The 15493-nt window shown below is 48.3% G+C and overlaps 1 protein-coding gene across 3 annotated transcripts in view; it reads left to right on the top strand.

The window, feature by feature from the left end:
• Positions 1-207: 207 nt before the first annotated feature.
• Positions 208-15493, top strand: part of DVL1 (dishevelled segment polarity protein 1) — a 58849-nt gene continuing 43563 nt past the window's right edge. For all 3 annotated transcript variants that reach the window (XM_020782304.3, XM_020782303.3, XM_020782305.3), the window contains exon 1: positions 208-1405. In XM_020782304.3, the coding sequence (XP_020637963.1) occupies positions 1236-1405 (170 nt within the window). In that variant the 5' untranslated portion in view covers positions 208-1235. The remainder of the gene's footprint in view (positions 1406-15493) is intronic.

The raw sequence follows: 15493 nt of genomic DNA, 5'->3' as shown, positions 1-15493 counted from the left end.
TCACACGATCCCCGGGGGAAATCCTTGAGAGAACCCGAGAGATCTTGCGTGTTTGGATTTTATTTCTCAAAAAAGAGAGAGAAGCCCTTAACGGGCCTTATCTATGAAAGGGGGTGGTGGTCTTCTGGCCAAGAGGCTGCCCCCCCAAAAAAACCCGGGGGGGGAGGAGGAAAAAAAATCCTGGTTCCGCGCATGCGCACTTATCCCTCCCACCCCTCCAAAAAAAAAGCCCGTTTTGTGTGTATACAGTATATGGCCGAGTTTGAGCCGCGTCCCTTTAAACGGCGTGGGCGAGGAGGCGGCTCCTTCGGAGGAAAAAATAAAAAAGGACTTTGGGGAGGGAAAAGATGTTTTAATGGCTCGCCCGAGGCAGCTGGGGGGTTTGTCCATCTGCTCTTTGCAGCCTCCGAGGCGGAAAAAAAACAACCCCCCCTCTTTTGCAAGCCCGTGGAGGGAGGGGGGGACCCGCCGGATCGATCCCCGCATTGCAACACCTTTTATTTTCATTTTCAGAGCGTGCAACCCGAACGCCGCCGCGCAAAATCGGCTCTGATTTCATTTTTTTCCCCCCACAAGGCGATCTCTTGGGCTTTGACCAGAAAAGATCGAGCACCCCCCCCACCCCCGGGGTTGGGTCGCCGCCTTTAAGGGAGGGGGGGGAGACAAAAAAAAAACCTTTTTAAAAATTGATTTTTTAAAAAAAATCCTAGCTGGCCAGGGAAAGAAAAAAGAAATAAAAGGGGGGGGGGGTTTCGTGGCGGTCGTCCGTCCGCACCCCCCAAGACCGAGCCAAGAGGGGGGGGGAAGGCGTCTTGCCCGGGAGCCGGCGCGAAGGTGTCTTTCTCCCTCGGAGCAGCTAGAGAGCAGTGCAGGGCTTGACACACAATATATATATATATATTTTCCCTTCCCTCTTCTGTGCATGGCTTGATACGGTAGCATTTCGCCCGCCGCTGACATTTCCTGTTTGGAGACCAGCCCCCGCTTTGCGAGAGAAGAAGAAGAAGAAAATATTTTAAAAAGCAAAAAGGCACCGCAGGGACTGGCGCCTTGAATTTGGCCTTGATTTCCCCCCCTTTTTTTTTTCTTATTCCCTCCCCACCTCCGGCCGGCCGCTGGGTAGCTGTCTTTCTATTTTCCTCCTTTCTCCCGGCCCTCCCCCCCCCTTTTCCCCTGTCCATTCCCTTCCTCCTTTCCCCCACCCCTTCTTTTTTTCTTCTTCTTTCCCTTCTTCCATGGCGGAGACCAAAATCATTTATCACATCGACGAGGAAGAAACCCCTTACCTGGTCAAACTGCCGGTGGCCCCGGAAAAAGTGACTTTGGCGGATTTCAAAAATGTCCTCAGCAACCGGCCGGTGCAGAGCTACAAATTCTTCTTCAAATCCATGGACCAGGATTTCGGGTAAGGGATCCCATCCTCCTCCTCCTCCTCTCTGGGAAGATTTCTCCGCGATCTGTCGGTGTTTAGAGATTGGGGGGGGAACCCCATCTCTCGAAGGAAGGTGGTTTTTAAATGGATTTAAGAAAGGTGCCAAACCTGGAGCTGTTTAAGGAATCTTTTTAATTTTCCTGCTTGAACACCTGCTTTTAGAGTAATTTTTTTGGGGGGGGGGGTTTCGGAAGCCAGCTGTATCAGTTGCTAGTTTTTGAAGGATCCAGGGTTATTTTTTTTCCTGGATAAACACATCATCTCTGGCTCCTGGCCTTTGGAAAAGAGCATTTGTCAAAAGCCCAGGATTGCAGGACGAATTCTGGTTTTTCCTTTTTAGAGGTGCTTAGAAGGGTCAAAGCAGAGGGGGGGGGTTCCTCGCACCCAGCACCCCACTTTGGAGCGGGTGGGGAATGGGCATCATGGTGGCAAAGGGAAGGGGTGTCAGGAGCCAGGCGGGGCTGTGTGGGGTGCCCCCTCTGGATAAAGGTTGGGCAGGGCCAGATCGCCAGGATAAAACATAATTTTTTAAAAAAGGAGTGTGGGGGAAAAGTTGGGGCAGTGAAGGAAACCAGGGTGGGGGTTTCTGGAGGGGGAGACGGGTTCGAGTTCCAGCTTTCAAGGCCTGGGGGGATTGGAGCGGGGGCCTGCCGTACCCACAGAGGTTGGGTTGGGTCGAGATTCGGGTCCCCCCCAAAATCCAGAGGTTGTGTGTTGTGTGTGGGCCTTCCTCTGGGAGATTATCAGAAGGAGACGCACATCAATTCAAATTTTGGAAGAGTGTCTTGTTTGCGTGTTTTGTGTGGAGGGGGGGTGATGGGGTTCCTGCCATTGTGTCCAGGGGCTGTGTTTTGTGCCAGTCCAGGTTGTGTGTGTGTGTGTGTGTTGGGGGGGGTTGCAGAGGGCAAGGACAGGACCCATCAAATATGGGTTGGGCAGTGTCTAGAAGGAAAGGATCGCTGGTGTGGAGGGAATCCCCCCCTCCCTCATTCCCTGCTTTTGAACCACAGAATTTATGGGCTGGAAGGTTTTCACACCCAGGCGGTCTTGAGGACATTTCCTCCTTCATCCTGAGCTGCTTTCGAAATCTTAAGGCCCGGGAAGACATCCGTTTGTGTGTATGGAATCTCCTTGCAAAGTTGAAGGAGAAAGGAAACTCGCGTCACCCTGGCGGATCACGCCGTCAACACTGAGTGCATCGCCACATCGGTGCCCGGCAGGCTCTGGGGCGGATTGGTGCCCCATTAAACGGGAAAAATAACAAGGGGTGTATAGCCGAGGAAACCCTGAGGTTGCTATTATGTCTTAGTTGTCTGGAAAGGTCAGGTTTCATAGGATGAAGAGCTGAGGGTGGTTGGTGTCCGAGGCAGAGCATTGGGCTGGGTCAGGGGAGATCAAGGTTCTAGTCCTCGCTGAGGCCCGAGGTCCTCTCGGCCCCGCCTCTGCATCTCGGCCTGTCCTACCTCGCAAAGGCTTTCGTTGAAAGGTTAAAGTTGTAAAGGAAAGGAGGACGGACCCGGCCTTGGGCCCAAATGGAGAAGGAAATCTCAGGAACAGAAAACGGAATAAAACCCATTAGGGAGCAAGTGTAGAAAAAGCAAAGAAGGCTGAGTTTTTAAAACTATGTTGGGGGAATCTTATTACCTCTCCTTGAAGGGGCAGGCCTTGGTCAGGGCTGTACCACATACAGTATGACCAAAGGTGCAGTCTCACAGACCCGAATCCTTTTATATATATATACATACACACACACAGGCATGTGCACCCTGCTTGTAGAAAAATAGGCGGGAAGCCCTATCCCTGAGGTGCTAGCTTTCTGCTTTCATGTTTTTATTGATGTGGTACAGGTTGATCACCACCACCGGAGCGGGCCTGTTTTTTTTTTCTGGATAGGAGATTCTCTGCCTTTTTTACACTTTAAAAAACAACCACCACCACCTGAAACAATGTGGATAGCTAGTGTCAAATGATCTGTATACTGTCTCCCTACGTTGTATATAAACAAAACATAGAAGTCGGTTTGGCTAGAAAGGAGAAGCCCCATTTGTCATGTATCTAATGGGATATTTCAGTTTATCTGCCCCACCCTCCATCAGAAACCAAGGATTCATTTTTCCCTTCCCATCCCTTGAATTTCCAGCGATTTTTCTGACCACTAAGTTTGATAAGGGATTTACTGCCTTGGGAGGGGTTTAATGCGTGGGTAGACACCTGTACCAAAGCTGTACAAATTTACATACAATAGCCTTGCGCAGCATTTTCTAGTTTCTGGGAATAACGCCTTGAGTTTTGCGGTGTTGCATGTAATTGGTTTGTGGAACTCCACGCCACAAGATGTTGGTCTAACTGTGAACTTAGAGGGAGAGTGCAATGGGAGATATTTGAGGAGGGTAAGTCTATCAAGAGAGCCAGTGTGGTGTAGTGGATAGGGTGACAGGCTAGGACTTTCCGTAGGCCTGGGTTCAAATCCCCACTCAGCTGTGAAAACTTATTGCTGGGGTAGGAAAACACTCTTAAATATTTCACTTAGAAAACCATATTAGGGTCAGTACAAGTCAGAGCAATTTGATGGCATATAAGGAGAAGTCTGTCTGTTATGACAGCCTTTTAATGAAGAGTGTTCTCAAAATATTATTGCTAAAATAAATATGCCAACCTATGTTATAAATAAATTAGTAAATAAATAATAGTGATGAAGTAGCTCCAATCTTAGTTGTAAGCAGCAGAGATAAATTGAAATACACAGTGCTTCTGGTTAATGTTGACTGAGTGGATTTAGTCCAAGGATGGCTAATAGATCCTCCATGGTTAGAGGCAGTGTACCTTATACTGCCAGATGCTGGGGGGGTTAAAAAAGAAACGCCCTTGTTTTCATTCTGGAAATGAGTTTCCTGGAGGCCCCCAGCAGTCCCGTGCTGGAAATACTGTATATAGACTTTGAATAACCCTTGGTTCAATCTAGCAAAACTCATTGTTACAGCGCTAACTTTTTTTGGTAAGAAAACAAGAGGGCTAAATTAATCGCCAAAGCTCGTTTCGTAATCCCACACACCCCGGCCTTCCCAGATCTTTTTGATCAGGTTCCGCACGCCGCGATCTGTTGGCATTTATATAATTAAAAAGAATTGCCAGCCTCGCTCCCCAGCTCTTTTCATGTTGCCGTGAATCAGCATTTGAAATTTAATATTCTCTGGGTCATAAAATCACTCTCCTCCCTTCTGTGTTGGAAGGGTTTTCTACCTGCGTCTATTTTTGGTACGGTAAACACGGCCTGACAGATCGCTTACGAAAGGTTGGGCCTAGCAGAAGCGAGAAGGAAGCCTTGTGGAACGTAGCTTGTTCAAGTCTTCAAAGCTAGAAGTGGACTTCTGATTCCTTCCGGTTTAATTTTTTAAAAAGTTAACCTTTTAAAAAAATATCCAGACCAGAAAAACGACTTCCACCCCCTGAAATTGCCGTAAGTGTTGGTGCAGTCCGCACGAGGATAGGGAGATAGAGTGATTTGCATAGAAAAATGTACTGTATCTTGATGTCTTACTTTTCCCAGTTGTGATGCAGATTATTTTGAGGGTGACTGAATGGGCAATTAAGAACCATTACCTTCACAAAAGACCCGCCCCAGTCTTTGGAAGCCGTCTGGAACCGGTTGGTTGAGCTGTCAACTGCCTCTTTTAAATTCTCGTTTGGCGCACCGCTGTGTGAACTTTCGTCACGAGTGCCAACACACAGAACTTATCAGGGCACTGGCGTGACGTCTGGAAGGCGTACTCTTTCCCCCTTACTGTAATTTTGTGTTTTTGGACTACAAACCCCAGAATGCTCTGGTAGCAGGACCGGCCACCTGATAAATTCTGGGAGTCATCGTTCTAAAAGAAATACCCGCACATCCTCTACCATCAACCATTTAAATAGGGTTTGTGTGTGTGAACTTTTCGTCCCGTGTGATTTTTGCACAATCGAACTCCAGATTGGAGAGACTTTCAGTGTATGGGGTTCAACTCCTTGTTCACGAGAAATCCAAGCCCACACCCCACAAACCAGAACTCAGCACAAAACAGTAACTCAAGAAAGCAGGCCCATAATTGTGAGAAGAAGTCCTTCTGAGCACCAGCTCAGCCTTGGAATGGGTGTTTCAGCGACACGCTTGGCACAAACGTAAATTTGATTTGCTGCAGGTGTTCTGGATTTTTGTGGCTGCCTGGATAGCTTTCTGGTTTAAGTCTCTGGCTGTGGTGCCTGAGGTTGGGAGTTCGATTCTCCTCCAGGGAGAAGAGCCAGCCTGGGTAGCCTTGGGCCAGCTGCACAGTCCCCACAGCGCCCCTAGAGGAAGGGAAGGGTAAAGCACTTAAGAGAATTCTCTACCTGCGAAACCCAAGAGTCACCAACATTCAGAACCGACTTGATGATGGTTCTTGATCTAAAGCCAGAAGAGAAGGTTTTTCTATTCTGTTGATCAGACCGCCGGGAGTTGGAAGCCCTTGCTGATCACACACAGATTCCCCCCAGTGGAGACCAGCCTGTCTTTCGACACACACACACACTCGGTCTGCTCCGCTTCTCAAACCCCACTGCCACGATGTGGTTCTATTTTTTTTTTTTTAGAGATGTGTAGATTTATGTCTTTGGATTGCAGCCCCCAGAAGTTCCTGGGAGGCCGACGATCATGCTTCCCCGGAGGATTTTGGGTTTTGTAGTCCACAATAACATGCACTCCACATGCCTCTAATTTTTGGAAAGGAAGAGATGAAGCCAACAAGGCAAGGTAAGAGTCAGGGCAGAAGCAGGTAATGGTGAAATGGACAAGCATCGTCAATTTCTCTAGTTTGTTACAAAGGTGGAAGCTGGCCTTGTGATTTGAGCTGGGGTGAAGAGAATAACTTTAGAAATGCAGAGCAAGAAGGGACCCTGTAGATCATCCAGTCCAGGCCTTGTCAAGGAGGCACAGGCGGGATTCGAACTCCCAACCTCTGGCTCTGCAGCCAGAGACCTCAACCCCTGAGCTATCCAACATGGCTGGTTTTTGACCTCAGGTGGCCAGATCACTGAAATGGAGCGGGAGATTCTTGGCAGAAAGAAATGTTCTGTATGAAGATAAGAGCTAAAATTGCCATAGTGTTGGAAGGAGGGTTCGTGCTTGAGAAATACAACTTCACACAATTAAATCCTGAAGCCCAGTCATGAAATAAAGCAAGATAGTGTGCTTCTTGCATGAGATGAAGGAAGAGTTCTGCTGTGCACTCAGAGGCTTCCCACAGCTAAGGAATTTCTAGTCCTAATAACAGGTGGTCTACAACTCATGCCTGTTCCTGCACTTGCAAATTTTAGGAATCTGGGAAATAATTGCATAAAAGCTGTTGATGCTGAAGAAAATAGCTCTTATAGAATTATTTCTTGGGGACTTTGGTAGAGTCACTCTGGAGGCACTGTTGGCCTTTCCCTCCTTGCTAAATACAGAGTATGGGCAAAGTAGTTCCCAACCTTGGGTTCTCAGTTGTTCTTGGACTAAAACTCCCAGAGTCCTTTTCCACTCGCTGTGCTGGCCAGGATTTCTGGGAGTTGCGGTCCAAGAACATCTAGGGACCCTAGATTGGGAAGCACTGCTTTAGATTATAGTTCTTACCAGCTCTACGCAGCCTGGTCTTAGTCTGAGCTTTAAAGAAGCTATCCATGGTGCAGAATACAATTTGGGGGAGAGCTCAGCACCTTGGACAGCTCTGTAAAAGTGGGACAAAACCCCGGAGTGGATTTACCGCCCCCGTGGATTTGGAGTCACTGGTCTCCACTGGCTCCAGCTGAGAACATGTGACCAGTCCAAAGTCCCTTGGTGATTCCCCCCACACTCTGGATTGGATGGGCTTCAACTCTCATCACCCGCCTGGGGATGATGGGACTTGCAGTCTGAAATGCCCGCTGGCTGTCGAGGGGTGGGAGTGTGTCTCTGACCCACACACCAGATACCTTCGTAATAATGATGTTGCGATACACAACCCAGACTTGGAGATCTGTTTAAGCGGCCGGCCAGTGGCTGTCACGATATTTCCACTTGCAGTTGTTAAGCAGCTGCGGCAGGCACAACGAGAGCTTCCCCCCCCCCCCCGAGTACAGCATGATGGGAGCTTGTATTCCTTATGATGTGGCAGCTTGGCGGCTACCCCCCTTTTTTTCCCTCCCCCATCCTGCTACCTTTTTTATCTGCGAGTAGGAGCTCAGAAAGGCAGATTCCCTTCCATTTCTAATTAGCTGCCAGATTAAAGTCTTGTATTTTACTACCGGCTTGGGAGCAGCGGTGGAAAATTGGATTTGCTGTGGAGCAGCCTCAGCCAGCGTTGGCTCGCCGGTGACCTCAGACTGACTGCAGGAAGACAGAGGGGGCTGAGTATGCAAAGTGGCTTTATCTCTCTGGAACAGGGCGCTGGGCTGGTGTCTCCCTGATGGGATCTTGAGTGTTAGTGTCGGCCAGAAAGCCGGCAGCTTTGTTTACATCTGCCGAGATCGCCGGAGTCCGATGACCTTGAATCTCAGCCCGGTTTTTCCGTGCCCAGGCGGACCAGCTGTTATTTATTTATTTATTCTCTTACAGCTCCTTTGGCGTTGTCATTCAATAGGTCATTTTTTGTTTGTATTGTGCTTCTTGTGAATTCCACACCGGGTTCTCGTCCCTGCAAAGACACGGCAAGGCAGGGCAGTTTAAGAGAGAGAGGGGGGGGGCAGGATTAAGATCAACCGATGAGTTTCATGGCTTCATGAGGACTGGAAGCTTGATCTGCTGGTACTCAAGCCAGTCTTCTAACCCCTGTAGCATGCTGGCTTTTTGGATCTTTAGATTATTCAAAAACCACCCGGCGCAGTCAATCAAAATTCTAAAAAACAGTGACTGGTATTACAGAACAGATAGAAGTTTTAGCCAAAAAACCCCCTAAATATCTGTTAAATAGCTGCGCAGTCATGTATGCGGTTCCTAATATTGCTGATTTTTGTAACTCTGATGGTGTTATTTCTGATATCTGCAACTCCTTATTATCACCTCCCACCTTTCCATCAAAAAAGCAAGGCTGACTCAAATAAGAGTCATTTGAACATGAAACTAAAAGTAGAAAACAAATCAGATAGACCTGGCACAAAGTGTGGCTGTCCGGTTGTTCTTGGGCTTCCACTCCTGTAAGCCCTTGCCAGGAGTGAGGCATGCTGGGAGTTGTAGTCCAAGAACTCGGAAGCCTAATAGCCACCTTTCATAGACCTCCAGTCATTTTAAACCAGTGATTCCCAAGCCCTCCTTTCTCTAAAAAGCTGGCCAATCCGGTTGAGGAGCCCTAAAGAAGAAGACTCAAGAAGAGGCTGAGCTCGGCCTAGCTCCACCCAAGCTTCCTCTTCCTGCCCCAGTGCTTCATGGGAACCTTGTATATGAACAGGAAGCTAGGCCGAGCTAAGCCACAAAGGTGTTCACTTTAGGCCTTTCCTCCCAGGTGAGCCGCATTTAGGTGCCTGTAAGGTGTATGCCAGTCAGATCAAACTCCCTGAATGGGAAATGATAGGCATTGTAGCCTAAGAAATCAAAAAGTCCCATCCCTGACAGCAGATCGGCGAGTGTTTCAGTTCCCACAGAAGCCACTGTTGAAAGGACAGTCCATTTAGCAGAAGCCGTCCATTTCGGTGGATAAGGAGTGCGTTGTTTGAACTTGGCCAGTTCCAGACCAAACCATCCCAAAAAAATTTTTTGCAGCGAAAACCAGGGTCGTGGACAACAACATAACGTGCCAAGGAAAATCCATAGGTCTCGTAGTCACTCTGATCATCATAGCTGAGCCCTAGCAGGGGCAGGATGGCTCGAGGCAGCGGCTGGCCAAGTTCGGTCTTTCCGCTGCACCCAAAGTTCCCGGGTCCGGAAAACAAATAGCTTTGTCTGCCTTCCTGGCTTTTTTCCTCATCGTCTAAAGCTGCGCCGTACACAGGGAGCCCATCCGGATCTGACTTAGCAGTACTGCTTCTGGAGCCATAAAGCCCAGATATTTCCTGAAACAACAAGGAAGAGACAGGGAGAAAAGAAACTCAGTCAATTGCAAACGAGTTGCATAGCTGAATTTTGTTCCCCGGCGGTGAGCAGAAGGGCGGGGACCAGTGGCCTGGATTTCGGCCAATATCTGTATGATGCATAGCCATCGCCCGGTGTTGGTTTCCTTTCCTCTTTTTTTTCTTTTCTTTTCAGCTGAAGTCATTGGCTAGAGTACAGCGGCTCTGTGGCTCTAGCGGGAAGCATGATGGATTGCAAAACAAAACTGTTTTGATGGTGAACTTCGTCAGCCTGGAAATCGCTCATGCTGCAGTTCTGCACTGCAGAGATTGGAATGTTGCCTTGAAATAAAGGAGGTGGGGGGGTGGTGTTAGTCTTTTAGTTTCCAGAACCTGAAGTGTAGTAAGTTACCATTTTCATTACTAACTAGAATCCTTCTCAGGGTGTCAATTCAGGTCAAAGTCGAAATGGCCCTGTTGCCAGCGGTGGATTCCAGGGAGTCAGCCAAATGCTAGCGGTGGCGTTCCTGGTGGGGTGCTTGTCACGAGACTGAGCACCTGGCCAGGAATGAGGGCTGCAATTTGGTGCGCGAGAGCTGACGTCTGTGGTGATCGCTTGACTTTCGAAGGCCATTAGCCTCCACTTAAGCTGTTTCTGTGAGGCTGGTGTAAAATCTCAATAGGATTTGGGCCTCTGGTGGTATAGTGGAGCTTCTAAACCCAGGGGCAGTATACCTGTGAATGTCCAACAACCAGGCAGCCTTGGAGGAGCTGCGACCTTCCAACTGAACATGGCTTGCATGAGAACAACACAGCTTGTCTCAAGAGGGGAGCAGGATGGGCTTGGAAATGGCCGTGAACCGCTCATGAACCCCTGTCGAATCCTCCCACGACTTTTCAAGCTGAGTGTGAAAACGACCACCTAGAAGGTTCGAGGATATTTTTTTTTTTTTGGCAAAAATCGCCCAGAAGAATTTGAACCCGGGAAGACATTGTCGAGTGTTAACACTAGGAAGGTTTTCCTTGGGAAATGGACAAATGCTTTCCCTCTGCTTATCGTCCTTCCCCCCCCCCTTTAGCCCTCCCCAGAAAGAGTTGGCTGGCCCGATGGGTGCAGGCGAAGGAAGGTATCCGGGCGCACCCCGTTGCAGGCGGGAGAGGTCCAAAAACCCACGCCCTGTGTTCTCTGAGGGACCCATCCTCCTCTTTTTCCAAAAAAATGTTCTGTATTTGCAGTTGACCTGTGGCCTTGCAGAAAGGGTGGGGGAATCATCCTCTTTGGACTACAGAGCTGGGAGGGACCCAGTGGATCATGGGCTCCAGCCCCTGTCAAGGAGACCCGGGGGTGGGGGGAATTCGAACTCACAACCTCTGCTCCGCAGCCGGAGACCTAAACGCCGGAGCTTTCCAGCCATTGCGAGAGGTCATCTAGTCCAGCCCCGTGGAAAGCGGAGTACAGTCAACACGTCTCTTTCAAAGCTGGGCTGTTATATCAATCTCTGGTGCTGTTCAATCGTTGATATTGATTAATCCCCCCCCCCACTCCTGCTCTTGCTGCGGATGGTATTCTGAGAGCTCAAAGGCGTGGACAACTGTGTGCCCCTCTGCGTGCAGGATTGGACCATATATTTTATTTTCAGCCAGCCTGGGTTTCTCATGCAGTCATTCATCTTCGCCAGAGTCTGATGGAAACAGCTAGCTGTCCACTCGGTCTTTCTCTCTCTCTCTCTCTCTCTCCCCCTCCCTCCCCCCCCCCCCCCGTGGCTGTCTTTCTTTGGTTTCATTATTCATCTTCTTGAATAACTTCCTTTGGATCTTTGCCTGGCAGGATCTGTCACGGCCCATACGATCAAGGAGCTGCGTTCTGCCTTGTCCTGTATTTCTTCACCGAGTCTCCTTGGGGGGGCGCGAGAGGAATTTTGATTCCCTTAAAAATGAATAACGACCCAGACGTTTCTGGTTTTATCTGTAAATCTACAAATGGCTTAGGATGTCAGAGGAACTCTTCTGTCGCCTGTTTTGAGGAGAGGGTACCTGGCTTTGATCATCATCGTCATCATAGAACAGCAGAGCTGGAAGGGACCCTGTGGATCATCTAGTCGAGCCCCTATCAGGGAGACCTGGTGGGGGACTCGAACTCCCAACCTCTGGCTCAACCACCGAGCTGTCCAGTGATTAAGAAAATATTAATTTGAGGGTTAGAGGAAAGAAAAAGAAACATTGCTGAACCCCCTGGATCCACCTTTTGAAGCTGGTGTGGCTGAGAAGTGTTGGAATACGATTCCCATCTTCCCCCAACAGCCCCGCCCTGCTGTATAATTGGAGGGACAGGTTGGGAACCTATCAAATGATGATTTCATGGAGAAGGGGCCACGGCCATCTAAGAAGCTCCCAAGAGATCTGGATTCATCCTCTCTAGAGAGGACTAAATTAAATCCCACGGCTAACAGAGCCAAGTCAAAGCTCTCTCTGGACATCTATCTAAGCATTTTCTGCTCTGATTAATAGTGATTCTCTAGCGTACGTGCTATCCACAAGAATGGTGGTTTGTACTCCCCTTTGGGTCCAGATCTTATCCATTCCAGCTTCTCATCGGGGCATAAATGTTTGCACGAAGTCTTTACCGACGGAGTTCCCTTCCAAAGTGTTTGTGGAGAAGGATCCCCTGGGAATCCAAAGGCTGCATTGATCCCTAGGAAGCCGTGAGTCCCAGCATGTCCGTGGATGAACGTGGTTTCTTTGTTGTAGGAGAAAATGTGTGTGTTTTTTTTTGGGGGGGGGCTTTCGCTTTGCACTGCCTGCCCCAGACCTCTAATTGCGACACAAGAGTTTCTGTTCTCTGTACGTGCATGTTAACGAGTGTCTGCTCTGCGTGGTTAATTAGAGAAGACAAGCAGTTGAACAAATACAGAGGGGCCTTGTAGCCTCTTCTCGAGGTTTGCGGGTTTGCCCTGATTTTAACCCAGGTTCGACTTCTCGTCTTTGGCTCCCACCCCCATGAAGCTTAAACCAGATTTCGGAAGAGTTGTTATGGCTCCCATCGTCCCATAGACTTGGGGCTAACCAAATCTCCCTCCTGGGCTCCATAGTGATGTGTCATCAAGTTGCTTCTGATTTAGGGCCACTCTCTTAGGGCTTTTGAAGGCATGGAAGATTTTCAGTGATGGTTGATTATTGCCACACAACACCCAGTGAGTTTCCGTGGCTGAGCGGGGATTCGAACCCAGGTCGTGAGTGTTAACTAACGGATCCAGGGGGTCAGCTTTTGCTTTTCATTATTCTCCACAAAGACATTTTTTTATGGTGGGGGAGTTGCAGGAAGTCATGGCTAGAGCTGATAGAGGGGGGGGAAAGATTAAACATTCGGACTACACCACCCAGAATTCCCCACTAAGATTCGGAAAGTCTTCAAAAATGACCTTTCTAAGCTTTGGGTTTAGATGATGGTTAGAGAGAGAGAGCAGTTCAAATTTTCCCGTCAGCTCCAGAATCTCCCAAGGCGACCCTGATAGGTTCTGCGTGATGATGGTGGGGATGACCTGTCAGTTTCACTCACTGTTGTTGTGAACATAATAGGGCGAGAGAGAACCGCATGCTTATGCGCCTTGGGATTTGGGGATTATATTTTTACAATCGTAGGTTCGGCTCCGGGGGTTTGCCTAATTACCTTAAGCGTTATGCGTTGTCCTTTTTATGGTCTGCCTTGAGCGTGCCGCTAGGAAGGGCGGAGGTAAGCATCACGGCGAACGGTACGGGAACGTCCCGCAGGCAGGCTCTAAATTGGCAGTCGGCCCTAGTAGCCCTGCCGAATCCTGGAGTCGGTTGCAGGCTTTAAGAGTCCACACGCAGGCCAACTGCAGCTTGGTGGAGGAAATCCAGAACCCACAGCTTTCACCTATAAATCATGGAAATCTTAAAAAAAACAACAACACACCAGGTTATGAATGTGGGATACAGTGCTTCTGGTACCCACGATCAAAAAATCTTGAAACACAAATTGGGAAGGGGGGGGAGAGGAAAAGATGGTGTGTGTGTGTGTAATATGTTTTTACAACAATTAAAAAAATACGTCTATTTTTTTTTCTGGAAAAAAATTATTCTCCCCCCCCCCATTTTTGCCAAGCTTGTGTGTGTGTGTGGGTTCCCGTGGACTGCCGTGGCCTTGCTCTTCCCCAGAGGTCTTTTGAGAGACTCCAGCACCCATAACGAGGCTCCTTCTGGGTTTGGGAGGCAGCGAAGTGGTTCTGATTTCATCCAAAGGGCCGCGGAGGTGGGCCCAAATGCGCCGATGACTCGTTTTTGTTTTTCCTTTCGAGTCAGTAGGAGGAATTTATCGGCCCCGGGTGCCTGCGAACCAAAGCCGGCGGTCGGACGTGCCACGACAGGCGCAGAGCGCCGGCCAGCTTGCGTGCTCTTGAACGTGGGAGAGCCGGTTCGGCGTTCGAGCGGGAGGAAGGCAAATAAAAAAAAGTTAGCGATTCTGTGTAAACAAAGTGGGGTACATATATTTGTAAACGGAGCCTTGAAATGCCCAGATTTGCAGCGATTTTGAAAGGGTTTGCCCACTGTTGGGTGCATGCATGTACCTGTGGCAGGAAGGACGCCGGTTTGAGTCTAAGCGAAAAGCGACAGACGCTTTTGAATTGTATGGGAGTCTTGCTTGCTCCGTTTGTTGCTGGCAGACACCTGTTTTCTTGACGGCTGATGTTTTCCCCTGGGTTCAAACTTTTTCTTGTTAAATCTCGGACGTTTCTCTTGCTGATCGGAGGAAAATGTCGTAGAGGTACGGGGAAAGTGTCTGCTTGAAGGAAGCCAGAACAGTGAATCATGCAGAGAAGCACTAAGGAGTCTCCTCTGGTCAGACTATAGGGATCATTGGACTTGTAGTTCCTTTGAGCTATTTTCCCGTAACATGTTTGCAGTTCTGTTACAACACACGGTTATATAGGGTGGTTTCGGAACAAACGTTCAGGGTGGAATTTCCCAACATCGGATCCAAATTTAGGGGCACGTCATATGGCTGGGGGGCGGGATGCAGAAGACAAGCAGAGCATAAATCCTTTGCATGTGAAGTCCGGTCTGTTTGAGGACCTCCCCTCCACCCCCCGGTCATCCTTTTCTGCATCTGCAGCTAAATTATATGCAAATCTAGCATTTTGCCACTCCGAACCTGTCTGACCCTAGAGGTTTACGCAGCTTGCTTATTTTCTTTGTATTCCTTCTGCCGCGTGAATTGACCAGTAATGAACCCGGGGTCCCCCCTTCTCCTTCCCACCCATCCCCAAAATTTGCTGAAATTGCTTAAAATATCCATGCATGCAAATGTACTGCACTGATAATGTCCACTGGCTTCAGGCAAAGCGTGTTCCATCACCATCATCATATCAGTCAATATTTTTATAATTTCGACTGTGCCTGGTGTATAATAATACTGTACAGTGGTGCCTTGCTAGATGATGATAATCCGTTCCACTGAAATCGTTGTCTAGCGAAATCATTGTCTAGCGAAAAGCAAATCGTCGTCTAGCGAAAATCGGTTTGCAAATCAGGGACCAAACATTGTCCAGCGAAATTCTCCTATAGGAATCACAAAAAGTCAATGTCTAGTGAAAAAACTGTCATGCGGGGTAACTGTCTAGCGAGGCATCACGATGATGATGATGATGATGATGATGATGATGATGATGATGATAATAATAATAATAATAATAATAATAATAATAATAAACAAAGGCATGACTGGATAATTGACATTGCAATTGCAGGAGATGCAAGAGTTGAAGATAAAGAATTGGGAAAAAATATCAAAAAAACAGAGACCTGGCAATAGATATAACATGTTTCTGAATGAAACACATTTCAGTGGCCCCCTTAATCATTGGGATCAATGCTGTGGAATTTTACGAAATACTATAATAAGCTGCAGATCTCTGAAATAACACCACCAGAGCTGTAAAAAACACGAATATTAGGAACAGTATCTATCCTACACCAGTATCTAACAGATACTTGGGTTTTTGGTTAAAATTTGTATCTGTTATCTATCACGGGTTA

The sequence above is a fragment of the Pogona vitticeps genome, chromosome 7 (genome assembly GCF_051106095.1).
Source record: "Pogona vitticeps strain Pit_001003342236 chromosome 7, PviZW2.1, whole genome shotgun sequence".
NCBI classification, from domain to species: domain Eukaryota; kingdom Metazoa; phylum Chordata; class Lepidosauria; order Squamata; family Agamidae; genus Pogona; species Pogona vitticeps.
Note: the sequence above shows the minus strand (reverse complement) of the source record. Positions and strands in the feature narration are given on the sequence as shown.